Genomic DNA, 25,296 nt, shown 5'->3' with positions numbered 1-25,296 from the left:
GACCCCAAACGTCTCAATCCATGGCTTAAAAAAAAAAAAAAAAAAAAAAAAAACACAGTACGAAACTGAACCTTGAAATTTGTGTTTATAAAAGAAGGAAGAAATCTTTAGTATATCAGAAACTACGAAAGACACTTAGGATCAAGAACTTGTGTATTTTATTATATTCATAATGAAGCGTTAAACTCTCAAGAGGAATGGGAAGGTATAAGTTTTGATAAGCCTTTCACCAGCATCACGTCACTTCCCCCCCCCGGCTTAAGTAGAGTTCAGTGGGTGTGGCTGATGGTGTGGGTTAAGTAGTGTTCAGGGGGTGTGGCTGATGGTGTGGGTTAAGTAGTGTTCAGGGGGTGTGGCTGATGGTGTGGGTTAAGTAGTGTTCAGGGGGTGTGGCTGATGGTGTGGGTTAAGTAGTGTTCAGGGGGTGTGGCTGATGGTGTGGATTAAGTAGTGTTCAGGGGGTGTGGCTGATGGTGTGGGTTAAGTAGTGTTCAGGGGGTGTGGCAGATGGTGTGGGTTAAGTAGCGTTCAGGGGGTGTGGCAGATGGTGTGGGTTAAGTAGCGTTCAGGGGGTGTGGCTGATGGTGTGGGTTAAGTAGCGTTCAGGGGGTGTGGCTGATGGTGTGGGTTAAGTAGTGTTCAGGGGGTGTGGCTGATGGTGTGGGTTAAGTAGTGTTCAGGGGGTGTGGCTGATGGTGTGGGTTAAGTAGTGTTCAGGGGGTGTGGCTGATGGTGTGGGTTAAGTAGTGTTCAGGGGGTGTGGCTGATGGTGTGGGTTAAGTAGTGTTCAGGGGGTGTGGCTGATGGTGTGGGTTAAGTAGCGTTCAGGGGGTGTGGCAGATGGTGTGGGTTAAGTAGCGTTCAGGGGGTGTGGCAGATGGTGTGGGTTAAGTAGCGTTCAGGGGGTGTGGCTGATGGTGTGGGTTAAGTAGTGTTCAGGGGGTGTGGCTGATGGTGTGGGTTAAGTAGTGTTCAGGGGGTGTGGCTGATGGTGTGGGTTAAGTAGTGTTCAGGGGGTGTGGCTGATGGTGTGGGTTAAGTAGTGTTCAGGGGGTGTGGCTGATGGTGTGGGTTAAGTAGCGTTCAGGGGGTGTGGCTGATAGTGTGGCTTAAGTAAGGTTCAATAGGTTTGGATGGTGGTGTAGGTATAGTTCAGTACTGTACATGGGAGACAAAGTATTATGAGTGACCTTGCTAGTCAGGCTACCTGGAAGTAGAATATTTAGACAAGTATTTCAAATAAAGTTGGAATAAAGTTTCCAGAAGAAACTTTTGTCTACAAAACATGGAAAAATATATTGCAGTAAATAAATATCTTTGTAATTATAATATCTATAATTTATTATAATAACCAAGCGCTAAACCTGTAAGGGTCAAACAGCGTTACAATAGCTATAACAAAAATTATAGTAATAGTAATGCGACTTAAACAGCATCTTAGAAATAGGATGTAATGAGTTTTGATCCGAGGAGAGGGTAGCTCCAAATCCTTGGTTGAAGAGCCATTCATTAAGATCAACGCACCCCCCTCCTTAAGATATAAATACTTGAACGTCGCGAAATTTATAAACTAAATGGTAACAAACAGCAATTTAAATCACATTTAAAATTATGATTAAACTAAAATTTATTCAATAATATATCGGAAACATGAATTACTAATTATGAGATAAATTATGTTCAAGGCTAATGTAATTTTTGGTGCTTTATTATCAAAAATATAAACATCTACATTCTTACCTTAGGATGCTACACTTACTACTTTCATTCATCTTTTACTCTGCCATATTCGCGATGCAATTAAAAGTTTAATTAGTGGAGAAGCGTTAAACCCTTTGGAACCACGTAAGTCTACTGGTACCTGTATGTAGCACCTTCGTAAGGCCTGGGTAGCAGGACACTGGTATATTGAGACGTTATAAGTAAGTTAGAATGGGGTAAGCATTCCTGATATTCAGACCTTATAAAGGTACTATCACACAGGTACCACAGACTACCATGATTGGAAAGATATGATGCTACCGACGGTATGTAGTGTACATACTGTCGGTAGCATGTCTGTGTACATTGTACACACACACATGCACAGTTAAAGACGTCTATTGAGGACTGAAGAAGCCACCTGTGGCGGTATTCTCAATAAATTTCTTAAACTGTGCATGTCTCCATTTACACGTAATTCATGGGGGAGTGCTAAACCCGTAAGGTCTCATGCACACAGACTACTATGACACGTATACATCGCCTAAGTGAATAACTGTCAATCAGGTGTTCAATCAAGTGATCCGAGATGGGAAAAGCAGCTCCAGTTCCTCAGATTAAGAGCCATTCACCAGCACCACGACGTTGATGAGATGCGAGAATTGTTCGCATAAGGAAGTTGACTTACTTGAAGCAGCAGCAGGAGTCTGAGGACAGCCAGGTCGTGAGGTTCCTTGGCTTTGGTTCGCGTGTGAACCTCTATTTCTCCCTCCACTTGGCTTAAGGGTAGTTGCACGGATGCCTTCATCTTGAGACAATAGACGTGCTGCTTCACAAAATTATACCAATCAAGATTCAAAAAACTGTACTTGCAGCGGGTGCTATAGTATGCTGTCAACTGAATCTCTCTTTCGTCCTATAGTTTGGTGTGATTTTAATGAGCTTAAGTAACAGTATCTGATGTGGCTTATGGTGTGTAACAATAAATATTAATTGGCGAGACCTTGTAGCCATAAAGCGCTCAAGCCCGCGCTGAGTCAAAAGAGTTTAAGAGGCACTCAAATTGTAGTCAATATAGCGACCAAAGTACTGGTGTTCGTCTAGCAGGGACACAGGAACTCTCCTTCCAGTGAATCACACTATTCAGGCCAACCGGACTTAACGCCCAACTTTCTATGGTATGGCCAAACAAGGGCTGTTTATTCACTTCAGTCACACTAGGCTAACACCATACACACACACACCAATTCCCGCACGATTTTCTATTTGAAGTTGTTAACGAAATCTCACTTATCCACAAAAGAAAGTACACTTTCTCCGGAGAGCTGTTTAACGTGGGGTGATCGTACGATAACTTGCGCCAAAGTGTAAGCTCTCCAGCTTAATTTGAAAAGGATGGCCAGAGCCATCAAAGATATGGACACAACGGTGTAACGATACACACTGTCTTGCTGCTCACCACCAACTGAAGCTCTGAGAGCGGGGCAGCTAGATCAAGCTGCGTTGGGGATGGGGAAGGGGTGAGGGGGAAACCTTGGCGATGGGGTGCGGGGTAGGTGGAGAGGGGAGGAGGAAAGAGAGGGATCCTTTGACGCTTATGTTTGGAAAGGAAAGAGGGATAAGGGAAATGTGAGGAGTGGGAATGTGAAAAAAATGAAAGAATGAGAGAAAAAGTGGAAAAGATGGAGAATGGGAGGGAAGAGAGTAGAGTGGAGTGGGAATGAAAGGGAGCAGAGGGAGTGGGGTGATACGCGTGCGTCTGCTTCTGCCTGTTTAGATAAACAGTTTACCCTGTAGCTGGTCAGTGTCGTCACACTTCAGACTAGCTCCGTCCAACTTGTACTGGAATTGCACATACATTTCATTGTAATGTTGAAACTTCTCTCAAGTACCTCCTTCAATAGGAAGCAACTATGTAAGCCTTCATGGAGTACGTCTGAGTCACTTCCAGGATGTGATATGGAAACAAGTCACTCTTATTTTTAGTGTTTCCTTCTGTAATCTTAACATAATTTGCCAATGTCTGCCTGAAACTATCGTGTGTCTATTGCAACCACTGTACAATTGTAATCTATAACCAAGTTCTTCACTACGATGTGCAATGGGGTCATCTACATACGTCGACTACACACGAGGCGGTAAACACCAGGGCAAAAAATACTTTTAATAAACTAGGATTACTAGATTAGGTGATGACTCAGAACTGTATAATTATAAACGAACTTGCAGCGTTGTATGACCCTTATGGATTTAGAGCTTAGTTATGGTGGTAATAATAATAATAATAATATAAACGAACCTAAATAAATTACCTCTTCAAGGGGGGAAGAGTTTGATGCTGGTGATGAGAAGACTTATTAAAGCGCGTGATGTTTGCTGCGACTCTTAACTCAATAACAGTAAATGTCATGTAAAACTGGACGAATAATGATGCCTTTTTATTTTGGGAGATGCTGTAAGTAATGGATTAAATCATAATCATTGATGCTGTTGAATGGCTCTTAATGAAATCCAAGGAACTGTAACTACTCTCTCCTTTTATCAAACCTCATTACCTTCATTCTCCAAGCGTTGTATGACCTCTACGGGTTTAACGCTTCTCCCATGAATATACTGTGAATATCAGTCACGACCGTAGACAAAGGCACATCAGCACGTCACATTGGTGGAGGTGGACAGTGTGAAACAAACCGCAACAGCAGGAGTGACGACATCCGAATTTTCATTCAGTGAGGCGCTGGTCACCATGCTAATAATATGTTTTGTACAAGTCCCTCAAAATAGACTATCACTTTCTCACTTAGCCTGCCAAAATAGCCCGGCCCTGGACCAGGCTTATCACTCAGGCTGTTGCTGTTACTACTGGCGGTCCACTGGTCCCCACAGCCATCACAGCAGTGATTCTGATATCTTCTGGTAAGACATTAAGTATTTTTAGAAAGGACTTAATTTTAAACGAGTTCTTGTTAACTGACCAGTTTTACCTATTCGGCATATATATATATATATATATATATATATATATATATATATATATATATATATATATATATATATATATATATATATATAGTGTACTCAATATATGGTTATATATAGTGTACTCAATTGTGGTTGCAGGGGTCGAGACTCAGCTCCTGGCCGTGTGTGTGTGTGTGTGTGTGTGTGTGTGTGTGTGTGTGTGTGTGTGTGTGTGTGTGTGTGTGTGTGTGTGTGTGTGTGTGTGTGTGTGTGTGTGTGTGTGTGTGTGTGTGTGTGTCATTTACGGCTCTATGCAGGCCGTAAAATATCTATATCTGCTCCACCTCTGATATCTCCTGCTCTGAATGGAGCCGTCAACACTGAACAATATCATAAACGAAAGATCACAAGCGAGTTGAATTGTGAAACCATAAACAGTGCTACCACTGGTACTATTTTCCCTATTTTGAAAGAATTAATCTACAACTGTTATGGATTCCATCACTTATTGGATCACTCCTCCATGATAAAGTTAATAAGTTAGCCAAAAGAAAAGTACCCAGAAAGAAAATGTGGAATACAACTTTGGTGTCTGTGTCTAGCATTAGGTATAATATTAGAAGTAAATAATGAAACAATATTATAGGAATGAAGTTAGCAGCCTGAGGTCTATCACCCATTATGGAAACATGAGTGTAGATAAATGTTTGTGGAACAACTTGACTTACTGATGTAGTAGCCAGGCTTAGGCTTGGTTACAAGTATTTTTCGCATTTTGGCAAACTCAGATGATGATCAAACCAAATGCAAAGTATGTGGCCAGCCCTATGGTCACTATTTTGAGGACTATGTGCTTTATTGTTCACGTATTGAGGAATACAGACATAAACAATAATGACCTATGTGATATGCCAAGATATCTTATTACCGAAAAGTTAACAGACATATTAAGCAAATTTACTTGCAACAGATAAGTCAATTGCAGAAATAAATTCAGACGTACTCGTGTTAATCCTTTTGGGGCCTAGTTCCAAGGCCTTTTGTGTATGCAAATGATTTTGCGATAACCTCCACAGGATGGATATGGGGTGCACAATAAATTAGCCGCTTCGGCGGCAAAATCTGAATCATTAAACGCCCCGTCACTTTCCTGGCTGTCGAGACATTTGCCTTATTGTGTTCTTTTAAAGAAAGGTCAGCTGACATTACACCAAACCGTTCTGGTACTTTATCCCTTCAAGGACTCTTGATCCAAGAATTGCAGCTACTATCCCCTTCCTCAGATTTAAGTTGATTACCTACCATTCTCCCATTTCCCATATGTTGTATGGCCCTTACGGGATTACCGCTTCCTCACGAATATAATCTTTACTATATTACCAACTAATCTTACAGCACCTGGGAAGGAGAGGCAATCATTTAATCACACTTTTGAAGTGTATTATGTATACTATAGCCCCCTGACACTATTCCTTTGTTTGTACCTCTCCCTTATTATATATAATATAAAGTGAATATGACTTTTGTGTCCACTACCTCATTTACAATATTGCTCAGTGTTGACGACCCCGTTCAAAGCAGGAGAAATATCAGAGATGGAACAAATACAGAGATCGTTTACGGTACACAGTGAGCCAGTAAAGCACTTAAATTACTGGGAACGCCTTAAAGCCTTGAACATGTACTCACTGGAGTGGAGGAGAGAGAGATACATGATAATACACTGTATATACCTGGAAAGTACTCGAGGGCTTGGTCCCAAATCTGCACACTGCCATAACAACATACTGGAGTGAGAGATATGGGAGGAAGTGCAAAATAAACCCAGTGTGAAATAGGGGTGCGGTGGCCACAATAAGGAACACTGTATCAACATTCGTGGCCCCAGACTATTTAACATCTTACCAGAAGATATCAGAAACACGGCTGGTACCAGATTAACCAGGCTGTGGTGGATATGTGGGGCAGCAGGCCTCCAGCAGCAACAGTCTGGTTAACCAGGCAAGCACCAGATGAGCCTGGCCCATGGCCGGGCTTCGACAGTAGTGAGACTCGAAACTTATAGAAGGTAAAGGCAAAGATACACTATATAACTGGTATTACAGAACAAGATAGTTGCACATTACGGGTGCTTGCATCACGTAATTTATATAAAATATGGTAACCACAAAATGCGATTTTGTCCAATTTTATTTAAACAAATATGTTGGTACGACGATACGCAGTTTAGAGAAAAGCACCTGATAAGATGGCAGGAAAGTCGTGTGGTACTAATGGCCATAGTACTGTTGCACACACCTTTCCGGGCCGTCAGTAAAGCACTGGTCGTGTGTGACCATAAGGTAACAGTACTTTAAAGGTCGGAGTCTTAATACGACATTAACAAGTACATACTTAAGTTAGCTTCAAGGCATGGACGGCAAGGCTGAGCGAGCCTAATGTTTGTAAACAAATCACGTTGTGTATTCCGCAGGTATTCTTCATGCTGGTGATGCGCAGTTAATATCAAGGAAATGGATCTGCCTTCCTCTTTCCTGGGATCTAACCGGATTACTTCACATTACCAATGCCCTATATGACCCTCTACGGGTTTAGTGCTTCATCGTGAATACGATAATCTTTTGGAAGCAAACCATTTTTTGTCACCATAGATTAGTAAAGTTCTAAGGTTTTCCAGTTCGAAGTATACTTGCAAAAGTTTCCGTTAAAAGCACGTTCATTTATTTAAATTTAATTCAAAATTCTGAGAACTTGAACATTTCGGCTGGTCTTGGACTATTATCAAGTCACGAATTAAAGAGGACAAAGAAAGCGACACTTGACAGTAGTCTAGGACGGACAGAATTTTAAACGTTTTAAAAAGAGACTAGACAAATATATGAGTGGGAGGGACTGGGTGTGATGGTGCCGTTGGTATGAGAGTAAATTCTTGGGTAGCTGTGGTTTTGTTAAGAACTTGCCTTGTATGGGCCAGTAGGCCTTCTGTAGTGTTCCTCCATTCCTATGTTCTTACACATCGTCAAAAGTTTCTCTGAACTGTAAGTTGTAAACTATTACTCCCAACTCCAGCCTTGGCACATGTCTCGACCCACAAACCATCCGCATCGGTGTTGCCCTTCGACTTGCCGCCCCTATTCTCGCCGAACACAGGTGTATTTGTGGCAGTGAAGCAGGAGACCGATTCGGGTACCATGGTCTTGTGTGCCGTAAATCCGAGGGAAAGATTGCAAGACATGAGGAGGTTAATAACATTATCAAGAGGAGCCTCACAACAGCTGGATGCCCAGCAGTAAGGGAGCCACCCCAACTATGCAGATCTGATGGCAGCCAGAAGCGTCCAGATGGTATCACCCTTCAAGCCTGGACAGATGGGAAGCAGGTGGTGTGGGACTATACATGTGCATCTACCTTGGCTGATACCTATCTCCAATACACCAGGGAAGAAGGAGGGGCAGCTGCCAGCCTCAGGGAGTCCCAAAAATCTAGAAAATATGGAGAACTTGCCCATCATTATATGTTTGTTCCCATAGGCTCAGAGACCCTTGGCTCATGGGGAAAGAGTGCATCTAAATTCCTTAAGGAGCTGGGAAAAAGACTCATCAGGGTAACTAGGGATCCCAGGGCAGCTAGTTTCCTGTTCCAGCGGCTCAGTGCGGCTGTTCAAAGGGGTAATGCCTGCTGTATTTTGGGCACATGCCCCAGCTCTGAGCAGCTGGATGAGATTTTCGCCTTATAATCGGTGATACACACGTAACAACATGTACCGTATATGCCACCTTTATATCAACAATGTATCTCTTAAATTTCTGTACCATATTATGTAATAAAATATTCCTCTTAGTAAAAAAAATATGTATATCAAAAGATGGGGTGGTAGGGGAAGTGGAATATTCAAACGGCTTCAGGAAGAAATCCAAATATTCTTCCTTGAAGCCTTTTTATCCACTTCTCCGAGGCTATGGGTCCCACAACTTACACCAGAGCTGGACCCCATCCTATATAAGCAGTATATATTTCAGGTTCGTCAGTCATGCGCCTCAGAGTCGTTATCAACACAGCTTGGTACAAGTTCAATTAATGAACTAACTCGCAGAATATCGGAAGAAAACAGTGCTCGCAGATATCCTCCAAGGAATAATAGAAGATATAGTGTAAGTGGAAGGCACTGCAGCAGACATCCAGTGGTTCAAGAAATCGTAATAACACGATTACAAACAAACGATGGAGCGGGTGGATATCCTCTAAGGAATGCCAGTAGACATCCTCTAAGGAATGCCAGTAGACATCCTCTAAGGAATGCCAGTAGACATCCTCTAGGAATTACATAACTAGTAAACAAGTTAGTGACATATCCCAGCCTTTTTAACGTACAGCAGAAACAAAGTCTTTCTGCCTGAGCAAAGGTTAAGCATGACGTAGAGTATGCTGAAGTAATTAGCATGTCGGAGTATACATGCGCTGAATGTTCCACACGTATTTAGCGTTATACATACAGGTGATGAACAATTCGTGGGAAATCATGCCAGACTGCAATGTGCAGCGCTGTCTCTCCATGCTAAACAAATACCAACACACAAACTTAGCCTTAGTACATATAGCATCTTTAAACAACACAAAGAAACAGCAAAGAGTGTATTGTGACTCAGGTGAATTTCAACAAAACAGGTTTAACTTAATTACAGGTCATTACATGAGGAAAATATATTGTCAAGAGTAATTAGGTGTCTACACCCTATAATAAACAATTTTCAAATGTATTTACAATTAAAATCTAGAGCAATTTATGACTTGTTTGAAACTCAAAAATTACTGGTACTAATTTCAAATTTAGATTAAAGTCATCATTTAATATAAAATGAAACAAAATTTTCTATGAAATAACTTTATATATATATTTACAGAACGTGTGCAAAAGTTGAATGCTATACAAAAATATCAGCTCAAAATTTACTTCATCTTGAAGATCTAAGTTCATGTTACAAAGGCACAGATTTTGAACAACAACTGTATATATTAATGCTGAGGTCAGTGGTCACGTGCGGTCATACCTGCCTAAGCTCTTGGGAGTTAGCGTGGGCTGTTACCAAGCACCATGGCTTGTTGTAGTGTTTTAGAATCTCAGGTTCAAGTGTTGAAGAAGGAGATTCTACTTCTTCAGGAGGAAAATAGGAGGCCGAAGCTTCGCAGATATGAGCTTGGGAGTGAGTGTGAGAAGGATTTAGCTGGTAAGAAGGAAATGGTCACCAGCAGTGATAGTGGCAACCACTTTCAGTGGCAAGTGGTTCACAGTTCAGGAAGATGAGAAGAGTTAATAGAGAAGATGTGAAGGTAGGAAATAGATTCTCTGTTCTCCAAGACGAGTGTACTTCAGTGGTTAGTGAGGTTGAAGGTACCACTGATTCCCCTGCTAATCAAGATAAGAATATTTTAATAGGAGATTCTTAGGTAAGATATATGGACCGTGCATTTTGTAACAGAGACAGAAAGGTCAGACAGAGAGTGTGCCTTCCTGGAGCTGGTGTTGGTGACATAGTCAGCAGGTTGGATAATATTATGGCAGGTAATGGGAACAAGCCCATTATCTTAGTGCTGGGGGTAATGACATTATGAAGGGTAGGAGAGAGGAGCTGCTGGATAAGTACAGGTCAGCCATAGAAGTAGTTAGGTCTAAGGGAGGGATCCCAGTCATATGTAGCATCTTGCCTAGAAAGGGAGTGGGCACTGAATGGATGTCTAGGGCAATTGGTATAAATTGCTGGCTAGACAGGTACTGCAAGGAACTTGCAATCCCATTCATTGATAACTGGGACCTATTCTTTGGCAAACGTGATATGTATGCAAGGGATGGGGTTCATCTCTCTGGGGATGGAGTGGTTGCATTAGCCAATTCGATTGAGAGGGTAATTGATGACTAGTCTAGGAATTTAAACTGACAGATTATAGAGGTATGGGTGTTTGTAGGAAGCAATCAGGCTGCAGCATTAGGGTTAAAAACGGCAATTACTGGGATACCTCAGGGCTATGTTTAAAAGACAATATTCAAAATAAAGTTGCTAGTAATGGCAAATCAAATGATCAACAAAGAGAGATAGTAGAGGGCAACGAGTGACTAGCTCCCTTAAGATTTACTATACAAATAGTAGAAGTCTAAGAAATAAGATAGATGAGCTAAGATTACTTGCAAGTGTAGGTAATATAGATATTATTGGTATAACAGAGACCTGGTTCAACCTGAAAGATAGAGAAATGCCTTCTGAATGCAACATACAGGGTTATAAACTATTCCACACTAATAGGGTCAACAGGAAGGGTGGTGGAGTGGCGATGTATGTCAGAGAAAATTTAAATTTTGGGTGTGATTTATAGGCCCCCAAACCTTGATAGGGAGTGCAGTAAGCTGTTATGGGACGAAATTCATAAGGCATCTAGATATGAAAATGTTGTGATAATGGGTGATTTTAACTTTAGACAAATTGATTGGAACAACATGATAGGAAATCTTGAGTCTAGTGACTTTCTTGATACGGTTCAGTATTGCTTTTTAGAACAGGTTGTGACAGAACCAACTAGAGGAAACAATCTGCTTGACTTGGTTCTTGCCAACAAAGATTCACTAATTAATAATCTTGAGGTTAATGATGAGCTTGGGGAAAGTGATCACAAATCACTTAGTTTCAATCATGGAATTACCTAGAAACTGCAATCAAATCTCTGTCCCAGATTTTCGCTTGGCCGACTTCATAGGACTGAAAAATTACCTGGGTGGGCTAAATTGGGATGTCCTGACTATGGGTCAGGTAGGTGATCTTGGTTGCCAATATGACGTTTTTCAGAGCATAGTTCTAGCTGCCCAGACAACTTTTGTTCCGAGTAGGGAAATAAGATCTAACAAAAATGATCCCAAATGGATGAACAATAGATTAAAACATCTCATTGGTCAAAAGAGAGGCATATATAGGCGTATCAAAAGAGGGGATGGGCAGTTAAGAAATCAATATATTCAATTAAAGAGAGAAATAAAGAAAGGAATAAGAAAGGCAAAAAGGGATTATGAGGATAAGGTCTCAAGGGATTCAAAGACTAACCCAAAAGGGTTCTTTCAGGTATACAGAAGTAAGATTAGGGACAAGATTGGCCCACTTAAGAGTAACTCTGGTCAGATCACTGACAGTGATAAGGATATGTGTGAAATTCTCAATACCTACTTCCTCTCAGTTTTCACCCAGGGAAATACTAGCGATTATGTAGAACAGGATGATAATAAACTATGCACGATTGCGGTAACTAGTGACATGGTCCTCAGACAAATAGAGAAACTAAAACCTAACAAATCCCCAGGCCCTGATGAACTGTTTGCAAGGGTGTTAAAGGAATGTAAAGAGGAACTTAGCATACCTTTGGCTAATTTTTTTAACATATCACTACAAACTGGCATAGTGCCTGATAAGTGGAAAATGACAAATGTAATACTTATTTACATGGCAGGTGACAGGTCCTTGGCTTCGAAATATAGACCAATAAGCCTTACCTCCATAGTGGGAAAATTTATGGAATCAATAATTGCCGAAGCAATTCGTAGCCATCTTGATAGGCACAGATTGATGCATTTCAACACGGTTTTACAAAGGGGCGTTCCTGTCTTACGAATTTACTAACTTTTTTCACTAAGGTGTTTGAGGAGGTAGATCATGGTAATGAATATGATATTGTGTATATGGACTTCAGTAAGGCTTTCGATAGAGTTCCACACCAGAGACTATTGAGAAAACTTAATACACACTGAATAGGAGGAGAATTTTTTTCCTGGGTAGAGGCATGGCTGACAAATAGGCAGCAGAGAGCTTGCATAACTGGGGAGAAATCAGAATGGAGTCAGGTCACAAGCTGTGTTCCTCAGGGGTCAGTGTTGGGTCCGTTGTTGTTCACAATTTACATAAACGACATAGATGAAGGAATAAATAGTGACATAAGCAAATTTGCTGATGACACCAAAATAGGCCGTCCAATTCATTCTAATGAGGACACTAGAGCACTCCAGGATGATTTGAATAGACTGATGCAATGGTCGGAGAAGTGGCAGATGCAGTTTAATATTGACAAATGCAAAGTTCTAAATGTTGGACAGGTAAATAACCATGCCACATATAAACTAAATAATGTAGATCTTAATACTACTGATTGCGAAAAGGATTTAGGAGTTCTGGTTAGCAGTAATCTAAAACCAAGACAACAGTGCATTAGTGTTCGCAATAAAGCTAACAGAATTCTTGGCTTCATATCTAGAAGTATAAATAATAGAAGTCCTCAGGTTGTTCTTCAACTCTATATATCCTTGGTTAAGCATCATTTAGACTATGCTGCTCAGTTCTGGTCACCGTATTACAGAATGGATATAAATGCTCTGGAAAACGTACAGAGGAGGATGACAAAGATGATCCCATGTATCAGAAATCTTCCCTATGAGGATAGACTGAGGGCCCTGAATCTGCACTCACTCGAAAGGCGTAGAATTAGGGGAGATATGATCGAGGTGTATAAATGGAAAACAGGAATAAATAAAGGGGATGTAAATAGTGTGCTGAAAATTTCCAGCCACGACAGGACTCGCAGCAATGGTTTCAAGTTGGAAAAATTCAGATTCAGGAAGGATATAGGAAAGCACTGGTTTGGTAATAGAGTTGTGGATGAGCGGAACAAACTCCCGAGTAAAGTTATTGAGGCTAAAACGTTGTGGTTTTAAAAACAGGCTAGATAAATACATGAGTGAGTGTGGGTGGGTGTGAGTTGGACCTGACTAGCTTGTGCTGCTGGGTCTGGTGCCGTGCTCCATCCTTGAGTGAAGGTGACCAGACTGGGTGGGTCATTGGGCTTATCCAGGGAGGAGGATCTTTGGGCTTATCCGGGGGGGGGATCTTTGGGCTTATCCGGGGGGGGGACATGGACCTGCTCCGCATGGGTCAGTAGGCCTGTTGCAGTGTTCCTTCTTTCTTATGTTCCTTCTTTCTTATGTTTAATGCCCTTCTTGATATGGCGTGTTATTTCATGCATCGTTACAAGTTATTATTGTTGTCAAGTTAAGGGTTTCGGCGGCTGGAGCCGTTTGAATCCTGAAGTGAAACACTGTTGTTTCTCGACTTCCGGGGTCTCACAAGCGCATTCTTCACCCCCTCCACTCGTCCGTCTTCGTCACTGCCACTTAACATGACCCGGTGATGGGTGGTATCCTCTAAACAGTAACTGCTTGGTGCTCTCCTCTGACCGATTTCGTGAATTTTTCTGCCGCAGTTCGACCTGGGATCAGGATTATCTGCTGCTTGCCTAGTCAACATATCTATCACAGCCTACTTGATCTAGCACTTGGCGGAGATAGTGATCCAGTTTCCGCTTTTAGATTTCTACACGTGTTGCTGCAACATTTCTGATACCTAGTGGCAGTAGGTTATATGCTAATAGTCTTGGACTACTATCGTCGACACAAATTTTATGGAAAAAAAAGTGACCTACACATCCCCAGCCAACATGAATTTAGAGCGACAAGGCCATGTTTATCACAACTACTAAACCATTCTGATAAAATTACGAAACCTTGGAAGAAAACCAAAACGCAGTTGTGGTATACACGGACTTAGGAAAGACATTTGACAATACAACGCTGGAGAGAGTCCATAAACTGCAGTCTCCGGTATAACGACAGAGTACGAAAATGGATATTCAATTTTCCAACAACTAAAACACAAGAGTCGTTGAAAATAAAACAACTTCTAGCCCTATCCAGGTAAAACGTTCAGTTTTACCTGGCTGCGGTGCGTTTACTATTTCTGTCTCATAGCAGATAAAAAACACCATCCACAGCTTCCTATCCTAAACACTATCCACAACTTCCTATCATCCTAAACACTATCCACAGCTTCGTATCATCCTCAACACTATCCACAGCTTCGTATCATCTTCAACAGTATCCACAGCTTCGTATCATCCTCAACACTATCCATAGCTTCGTATCATCCTCAACAGTATCCACAGCTTCGTATCATCCTCAACAGTATCCACAGCTTCGTATCATCTTTTTCGAACACTACCAAAATAAGCATGAAAAAGTAGCTTCGGTAGAAAACACGAAAAACTGGAAGCAGATATCAACAAGTCTTCCAGAGAGCAATAAAAAAAATAACATGATATTCAACCGTGATATATCCCAACTGTTCATAAAATGGAGCACTGGATTCTGAACTCAAGAGGACTATCTCACAGAACGAAAGGAACATGTAAGAAACTTGAATATAATAATGTCGAATGACCTCTCATTCAAAAAACACATTGAGGCAAATGTCCCGAAGGCTAGAAAAATGACAGGGTATATACCTATGACATGTTTCGAGAGTTTTTCTACCTTCGCGTCCCGGCTTGATGCTGTTGTGGAGGAATGAAACAAATTCCCAAGTAGCAGCACTGCAGCCAGAACTTTGTGCAGCATTAACAATAGTTTGGACCTGCAGTCAGGTTCCTTCAAGGAAAGGGATAATAGGTTCCATTTCTTATATCAAGAGCCCCCTTTCACTAATATCAAGGCATCTTGAGAGGACGAGTGAACTTAGACACTATCGTTTTGCAGCGCTGCCGCCGCCATAATGTGAAAGGCACCACAACAAACATCATGCCATGCCAAGACTAGTGACTGTCCCTGACTGATGACTTAGCAACAACGGCCAGGAGTCAATAATGTTGGTCGCTAGCAGAAACTCAACCCCTGTAAAGACACGTGGGTAGACACGGATGTCTGTTAATAAGGGCGTAACAACAAGGTTAATACTGGCACCATCTTGACAGTGGGTCAGGTGAACTGTTGCACCAGCGATCACTACGGAGGGAGGGAGAGAGAGACAAGACAAACGAGAGGGAGAGAGCAAACACTAGGACATTTATTAGAAAACGTTTCGGTCCTGGAACCTTGATCACTCCTAGTGTTTGCTCACGTGTCTTTCTAAACCAATTTGTCGGTATTTATTACAAAGGTTTATACCGTATTTGTAGGTACTGAGCTCCAGCTCTTGATTTGCGCTTATTAACCTTCTTTTGTGTTATACTTACTCCTGAAGTCATATATGGAGTCTGTCTCTATTTCGTGAACCTCTAGAATGTGAATGTGTAGTGTGTTCGTGCTCAAAAGTCTGAAACGTGTTTCCTCCTCTCCATCACTACCTACTGATTATTTTTGTTTCCAGCCACCTGGGCCCTTTCTTACCTATTTCTGAAGCTACTTATGAAGTTTTCCTCCGCTTCATCCAGGTTATTACGCTTCCTAGCTCCCCTGAGAACGAAGAAATATTTCTTGGCGTCTCTATGGCACAGTCTCCTTTATTTTCAGTTTTCTTTCCTTGTTCTTTGGTTTCTTTTCAAAAAGTTTAACTCTGTCCTGCCAATGCCTCGTAGTATTTTGTTAGCCTTGATGTCACATTTAATTTTACCGTTATCTAATATAGTCTAGAACTAATAAAATTCCTCACTCAGAATTTCCAAGAAGTCACTGAAATATATTATATCGCAATAAGAGAGGAAAAAAGTGTGTATAAACTCCTGTTATTAGTGTATGGAGACAAAGTCGAAGGAGAAGACAGTATTGTAAACACGGAGAAAAAGGTTAGAGGAGAACTGAGAATAGCGCTGAATGGTGCAGAAATAGCTTACAATCACAATGGTACTGAAAACAATTGTGTGTGTGTGTGTGTGTGTGTGTAATGCTTATTTGAGAATACAGTAAAATAAAGGCATGTTCACGGAATTCTTCCCTGACTGTTTATACTAGCCTAGGTTGCGGTAATTGATGCTGAGTTCTTGACCCAAGTTATAGATTGTGCACTAAACCCCTCACAACAATAGCCTGAGTGTGACACACTCAACCCAGTAGTTGATATCCTATAATGACACATCCTATCTATCCACCAGCAATCCAGTAGTTGTGATCCTATACTGATCCGGCCTGTCCATCCACCAGCAGTATTAAGGCACCCACCCTCCTTTTCGCCGGGTCACCTCATGGACGAGACCCGGGCTATGGAGAAATAATCTCCAACAGGGGGGCTAAGACCCCCCATCTCTTTCTCACAGCTAAGACGCAGGTGTAGGACGGAGGTCATGACCCCTCTATCTTTCCATTAGCGAGATGGGGACACAATATTTGAACTCTCTTCATCTCCGCTAATGGAAAGAGGGAGGGGCCATGACTCCCTTGGTCCCCAACTGCATTGCCAGTGTGGAAACGTAAAGAGAGGGGAGCTTAGCTCCCTTTTGGGGATAAATTTCTCCACACGGACCGGAACTATACCGGCAAACCACTCACCTCGCACCACTACCCTCCTTGTCAACAAGAACAGAGAGAGGGGCTCAGGACTGGGTATTAACCAGCGGCCGCTACCCACTCCGGATCTCAAACATAATTATCCTCTGATTATTTTGTTGGTGTCTTGGTTCATGTTGGTGCGCTCGTCAGCCTAGTCGCCGCCGGTGGGGCTGTTGATGTCATTATGAGACTGTTGATGTCATTAAGGGATGGATGACGTCAGAAGGGAGGGATGGATGGGGCGGTGGCCTGTTAACTCACTTGATGGGACCTCAACATCACCAACCATTCTCCCTCTATCAACAATAAACAGGTGTTTGCTTTCCCAGACGGCTGCACTAGTCCGGGAGCAACGCAAGCAAGCGTGCGCACACACTTGATAAGGCCCATGAAACTAGAAATAGTCTAGGGCCGTTCGTGCGTACTCGCGATGAGGGGACACATACAGATGAACACAAGCGAATAAGGAAGCTGCAAGTCTCAGTGCAGCCTTCAGAGATCTTAAAGTATTCTTTGAGATGTTATACTCGAGGTATTGTATAATAATACTAATCTTTATTTCTACAAGTACATGATACAACTTATACAGACCATGGCCGACATCAATGACATACTACTATCCAGAAAGTCCCTTGTTATACAGAGTATTTTGGGTAACTTAGGTTAATTTTGTCCCCAGGATGCGACCCACAACAATCGGCTAACACCTAGGTACCTACTTGCTGCTAGGTGAACAGGGACAGCAGGTGTAAGGAAACATGCTCAGTGTTTCCACCCATACAGGGGATCGAACCAGGGTTGCTCAGTGTGTGAGCTGAGTGTGCTACCAACCGAGCTATGGGACATGCATATTGTTACGATAACGATGGCATGCGATATCAACAGGCTGTTGGGAAAAAAACACTAAATGCACACATTAGGATATTTTATTGAAAACGTTTCGGTTCTCGGACCTTGATCACTCCAAATATACCTTGGAGTAACCAAGGTCCTAGGACAGAAACGTTCCCAATATGCCAGTATTTGTATTTTGTCTTTCTCATCGCTGTTATCTGATAATTCTTCCCGTCAGCAGTGTGGCCAACTGCATTTCTCCAACACTCAAGGGCACTCGTATTAAAATAGTAACCAGTTCCATGGCCATCAACAACCAGCATCATAGAAACCAGTGCCCATATGTACAGGATCCCTTGTAGGGGATGCGAAAAGATCTACCTAGGGAAAACAGGCGGGATCATGCATCAGTGTGGCCGGAACACAGATATTCTAGCCCAACTCTTGGGTATGACCTACTTGCACTAGTGGCTCCCGCCTACCTGTGACAAATCCCTTCAATTGCTCCACCTGTCTTCCTACTTCAGTGTATAAGGATCTATTCTCCTCCCTCTGACCACAAGTATGAACACCTTTTATCAAGGCTGAGGGACTGACTACATTATTTTTTACTATCTTCGGTTCATAATTTCTGTAAAGAATATAAAAAAAAAACACTGGATGGCGAAACATCTTCAAAATAAAGATACCCAGGTGTTTCACATGTCTCTCGTCTGTACTGGACTGATGAAGCCACTGTGTGGCGAAATGGTTTTTAAAACCATTTATCACATACTTACTCGTCTACTTGTCGGTAAATACAAGTAATATCATGATACAGATATACAGGCGAGTATGTCGGTATGAACAACGCAACATGGTAGCGCACAGGCAACAGAACAACTCATCTAAAAGAAGATTTACTGACACGTCAGTGTCGGTGCCTTGACGCCTCAATAATTTCAGTTTCAAACATTATCACACAAAACTGGAGGAGGTTTAGTACCTCCAGAATTTTCGCCAAAAATTATCCTACCCATACAAAATACTGCCATCAGGTGACATATATTTGGACGACCACTGCCGTAGGTCTACTGACCCTTTCTAGGCAAGTCACTCTTAACATCCAGCCTTTCTCATTCATTAATACATGGGAAACACTTATTGACGCTGTCCGTATTGTATACCACCATTATAATGATACTTTTTCACTTATGCAGTACAGAACCCCGTCCTTTCAAGTCCTCCTCCTGTGGGAGAGGACGCGAAAACCACTAGTGGAAAAACGTCTCCTTCAGTGTCCTGATTGTGCATATGTCTTATTCCAACAATCCGTCGGAATTCATATAGCTGTACTTATACAAATATAATAGTTTCTTTCACGGCTAAGTAACGCATTTGATCAAGGCTCGTGTCATCCATGGCAACACCTGTGGACACCTCAGGCGGCTCAGACCCGCCTAGTAGGCGCTGCTTACAACTGTCAATCATCGCTACCACTAACACTATAGCTCAAAATACTGGAAGCCTCGTCATTTCTGACATCCTCACAGAATGTATCCTATCCAAGCATAAGATGATCCTCACTTATCCAGTCCCCTCTGTCACACCACCTCACCTCCGTCAACCTCCATACTGCCTTTCTCTCGTTTCTCTTTATCTAACAATCCACAAACGTCTCTCTTTACATATTCATTTGTGATGAGTAAGGCACTTATTTTACAGGCTTAATCTCATTTCTCTTTATCTTAAAACCCTACACACGTGACTTTACATATTCATGTGTGATGAGTAAGGCACTTATTTTACAGGCTTAATCTCATTTCTCTATATCTTAAAACCCTACACACGTGACTTTACATATTCATGTGTGATGAGTAAGGCACTTATTTTACAGGCTTAATCTCATTTCTCTTTTTCTTAAAACCCTACACACGTGACTTTACATATTCATGTGTGATGAGTAAGACGCGTGCAGTACTATATATTTGTATCAACGACACGTGTTCTCAATAAAGATACTTAAGTGTTAAACATGTGTCTTACTCATCAACTTTTGGCTACTGTATAATTTTATAATAATATTTATGCACAGCAACCACCAAGGGACACAAACAATTATGTTGCTCAAGGCCTTTCATGCAGCAATTGCAAATGCTTCTTCAGAAGCAATGCAATGAAGAGAATGAAATTCAGGAGAGTCGAAGGTGTCATGAGATTTATGTGTGGTATCTGTGTATGTGGTCTTAACACTCCCCACCCACTACACCCTCCTAACACTCCCCACCCACTACACCCTCCTATCCCCACCCACTACACCCTCTTAACACTCCCCACCCACTACACCCTCCTATCCCCACCCACTACACCCTCCTAACACTCCCCACCCACCCACTACACCCTCCTAACACTCCCCACCCACTACACCCTCCTATCCCCACCCACTACACCCCCTCACTAACACTACACCCCCCACCCACCCACTACACCCCTCCTAACACTCCTCCATCCCCCCACTACACCCTCCTATCCCCACCCACCCACTACACCCTCCTAACACTCCCCACCCACTACACCCTCCTATCCCCACCCACTACACCCTCCTAACTCTCCCCACCCACTACACCCTCCTATCCCCACCCACTACACCCTCCTAACACTCCCCACCCACTACACCCTCCTATCCCCACCCACTACACCCTCCTAACACTCCCCACCCACTACACCCTCCTATCCCCACCCACTACACCCTCCTAACACTCCCCACCCACTACACCCTCCTATCCCCACCCACTACACCCTCCTAACATTCCCCACCCACTACACCCTCCTAACACTCCCCACCCACTACACCCTCCTAACACTCCCCACCCACTACACCCTCCTATCCTCACCCACTACACCCTCCTAACACTCCCCACCCACCCCCGACACCCTCCGAACACTCCCCACCCACTACACCCTCCTATCCCCACCCACTACACCCTCCTAACACTCCCCACCCACTACACCCTCCTAACACCCCCCACCCACCCACTACACCCTCCTAACACTCCCCACCCACCCACTACACCCTCCTAAAACTCCCCACCCACTACACCCTCCTATCCCCACCCACTACACCCTCCTAACACTCCCCACCTACCCACTACACCCTCCTAACACTCCCCACCCACTACACCCTCCTATCCCCACCCACTACACCCTCCTAACACTCCCCACCCACTACACCCTCCTATCCCCACCCACTACACCCTCCTAACACTCCCCACCCACTACACCCTCCTAAAACTCCCCACCCACTACACCCTCCTAACACTCCCCACCCACTACACCCTCCTAACACTCCCCACCCACTACACCCTCCTAACACTCCCCACCCACTACACCCTCCTAACACTCCCCACCCACTACACCCTCCTAACACTCCCCACCCACTACACCCTCCTAACACTCCCCACCCACTACACCCTCCTAACAATCCCCACCCACTACACCCTCCTAACAATCCCCACCCACTACACCCTCCTAACAATCTCCACCCACTACACCCTCCTAACAATCTCCACCCGCTAACCCTGCCCAACAATCCCCACTCACTACACCCTCCCAACAATCCCCACCCACTACACCCTCCTAACAATCCCCACCCACTACACCCTCCTAACAATCCCCACCCACTACACCCTCCTAACAATCCCCACCCACTACACCCTCCTAACAGTTTTTATCCACTACACCTAACGATGCCCACCCACTACACCCTCCTATCAATCTTCACCCTCTACACCTAACGCTCCCCACCCACTACACCCTCCTAACAATCTCCACCCACTACACCCTAACAATCTCTACCCACAACACCCTCCTAACAATCCCCACCCACTACACCCTCCTAACAATCTTCACCCATTACACATAACAATCCCCACCCACTACACCCTCGAAACAATCTTCACCCACCACACTCTTCTAACAATCTTCAAACACTACACCCTCCTAACAATCTTCACCCACCACACTCTTCTAACAATCTTCAAACACTACACCCTCCTAACAATCTTCACCAATCATACCCTCCAAACAATCAACTACTACACCTAACAATTTCCATCCACTGCACCCTCCTAACAATCCTCACCCACTACACCTAACAATCCCCACCTACTACACCCTCCTAACAATCCTCACCCACTACACCTAACAATCCCCACCTACTACACCCTCCTAACAATCCCCACCCACTATACCCTCCTAACAATCCCCACCCACTACACCCTCCTAACAATCCCCACCCACTACACCCTCCTAACAATCCCCACCCACTACACCCTCCTAACAATCCCCACCCACTACACCCTTCTAACAATCTCCACCTACTACACCCTCCTAACAATCCCCACCCACTACCTAACAATCCCCACCCACTACACCCTCCTAACAATCCCCACCCACTACACCCTCCTAACAATCCCCACCCACTACACCCTCCTAACAATCCCCACCCACTACACTAACAATCCCCACCCACTACACCCGCCTAACACTCCCCACCCACTACACCCTCCTAACAATCCCCACCCACTACACCCTCCTAACAATCCCCACCCACTACACCCTCCTAACAATCCCCACCCACTACACCCTCCTAACAATCCCCACCCACTACACCCTTCTAACAATCCCCACCCACTACACCCTCCTAACAATCCCCACCCACTACACCCTCCTAACAATCCCCACCCACTACACCCTCCTAACAATCCCCACCCACTACACCCTCCTAACAATCCCCACCCACTACACCCTCCTAACAATCCCCACCCACTACACCCTCCTAACAATCCCCACCCACTACACCCTCCTAACAATCCCCACCCACTACACCCTCCTAACAATCCCCACCCACTACACCCTCCTAACAATCCCCACCCACTACACCCTCCTAACAATCCCCACCCACTACACCCTCCTAACAATCCCCACCCACTACACCCTCCTAACAATCCCCACCCACTACACCCTCCTAACAATCCCCACCCACTACACCCTTCTAACAATCCCCACCCACTACACCCTCCTAACAATCCCCACCCACTACACCCTCCTAACAATCCCCACCCACTACACCCTCCTAACAATCCCCACCCACTACACCCTCCTAACAATCCCCACCCACTACACCCTCCTAACAATCCCCACCCACTACACCCTCCTAACAATCCCCACCCACTACACCCTCCTAACAATCCCCACCCACTACACCCTCCTAACAATCCCCACCCACTACACCCCTAACAATCCCCACCCACTACACCCTCCTAACAATCCCCACCCACTACACCCTCCTAACACCCACTCCCCACCCACTACACCCTCCTAACAATCCCCACCCACTACACTAACAATCCCCACCCCTCCTAACAATCCCCACCTACTACACCCTCCTAACAATCCCCACCCACTACACCCTCCTAACAATCCCCACCCACTACACCCTCCTAACAATCCCCACCCACTACACTACACCCCTACACCCTCCTAACAATCCCCACCCACTACACCCTCCTAACAATCCCCACCCACTACACCCACCTAACCATCCCCACCTACTACACCCTCCTAACAATCCCCACCCACTACACCCTCCTAACAATCCCCACCCACTACACCCTCCTAACAATCCCCACCCACTACACCCTCCTAAACAACCCCACCCACAACACCCTCCTAACAATCCCCACCCACTACACCCTCCTAACAATCCCCACCCACTACACCCTCCTAACAATCCCCACCCACTACATCCTAACAATCCCCACCCACTACACCCTCCTAACAATCCCCACCCATTACACCCTTCTAACAATCCCCACCCACTACACCCTCCTAACAATCCCCACCCACTACACCCTTCTAACAATCCCCACCCACTACACCCTCCTAACAATCCCCACCCACTACACCCTCCTAACACTCCCCACCCACTACACCCTCCTAACAATCCCCACCCACTACACCTAACAATCCCCACCCACTACACCCTCCTAACAATCCCCACCCACTACACCCTCCTAACAATCCCCACCCACTACACCCTCCTAACAATCCCCACCCACTACACCCTCCTAACAATCCCCACCCACTACACCCTCCTAACAATCCCCACCCACTACAACCTCCAAACAAAACCCACCACTACACCCATCTAACAATCCCCACCCACTACACCCTCCTAACAATCCCCACCCACTACACCCTCCTAACAATCCCCACCCACTACACCCTCCTAACACTCCCCACCCACTACACCCTCCTAACAATCCCCACCCACTACACCCTCCTAACACTCCCCACCCACTACACCCACTCCTAACAATCCCCACCCACTACACCCTCCTAACAATCCCCACCCACTACACCCACTACACCCCTAACAATCCCCACCCACTACACCCTCCCCACCCCTAACAATCCCCACCCACTATCCCCACCCTCCTAACAATCCCCACCCACTACACCCTCCTAACAATCCCCACCCACTACACCCTCCTAACAATCCCCACCCACTACACCCTCCTAACAATCCCCACCCACTACACCCTCCTAACACTCCCCACCCACTACACCCTCCTAACAATCCCCACCCACTACACCCTCCTAACAATCCCCACCCACTACACCCTCCTAACAATCCCCACCCACTACACCCTCCTAACAATCCCCACCCACTACACCCTCCTAACAATCCCCACCCACTACCTAACATCCCCACCCACTACACCCTCCTAACAATCCCCACCCACTACACCCTCCTAACAATCCCCACCCACTACACCCTCCTAACACTCCCCACCCACTACACCCTCCTAACACTCCCCACCCACCTAACAATCCCCACCCACTACACCTAACAATCCCCACCCACTACACCCTCCTAACAATCCCCACCCACTACACCCTCCTAACAATCCCCACCCACTACACCCTCCTAACAATCCCCACCCACTACACCCTCCTAACACTCCCCACCCTCCTAACAATCCCCACCCACTACACCCTCCTAACACTCCCCACCCACTACCCTCCTAACAATCCCCACCCACTACACCCTCCTAACACTCCCCACCCACTACACCCTCCTAACAATCCCCACCCACTACAACACTCCCCACCCACTACACCCTCCTAACAATCCCCACCCACTACACCTCCTAACCTCCCCACCCACTACACCCTCCTAAATCCCCACCCACTACACCCTCCTACCACGCCCCACCCCCTACACCCTCCTAACAATCCCCACCCACTACACCTAACTCCCCACCCACTACACCCTCCTAACAATCCCCACCCACTACACCCTCCTAACACTCCCCACCCACTACACCCTCCTAACAATCCCCACCCACTACACCCTCCTAACACTCCCCACCCACTACACCCTCCTAACAATCCCCACCCACTACAAACTCCTAACACTC

General features: G+C 44.7%; 1 protein-coding gene across 5 annotated transcripts in view; it reads right to left on the bottom strand.

The window, feature by feature from the left end:
• The window catches only part of LOC128697714 (inositol-trisphosphate 3-kinase homolog), a 212,858-nt gene that overhangs the window by 34,574 nt on the left and 152,988 nt on the right, over positions 1–25,296 (bottom strand). For 2 of the 5 annotated variants that reach the window (XR_011393942.1, XM_053789568.2), the window contains exon 1: positions 2,390–3,188. The exons of the other annotated variants lie outside the window; for them this stretch is intronic. Coding sequence is in view for 1 of the 2 variants with exons in the window: in XM_053789568.2 (XP_053645543.1) it covers positions 2,390–2,509 (120 nt within the window). In the remaining variant the exon portion in view is untranslated. Of the gene's footprint in view, positions 1–2,389; positions 3,189–25,296 lie in introns of those variants that run through there. 5 annotated transcript variants of the gene reach the window in all.

The sequence above is a fragment of the Cherax quadricarinatus genome, chromosome 68 (assembly GCF_038502225.1).
Source record: "Cherax quadricarinatus isolate ZL_2023a chromosome 68, ASM3850222v1, whole genome shotgun sequence".
Taxonomy (NCBI): domain Eukaryota; kingdom Metazoa; phylum Arthropoda; class Malacostraca; order Decapoda; family Parastacidae; genus Cherax; species Cherax quadricarinatus.
The sequence above is the reverse complement of the archived record's forward strand: the minus strand, read 5'-3'. Positions and strand labels throughout refer to the sequence as shown.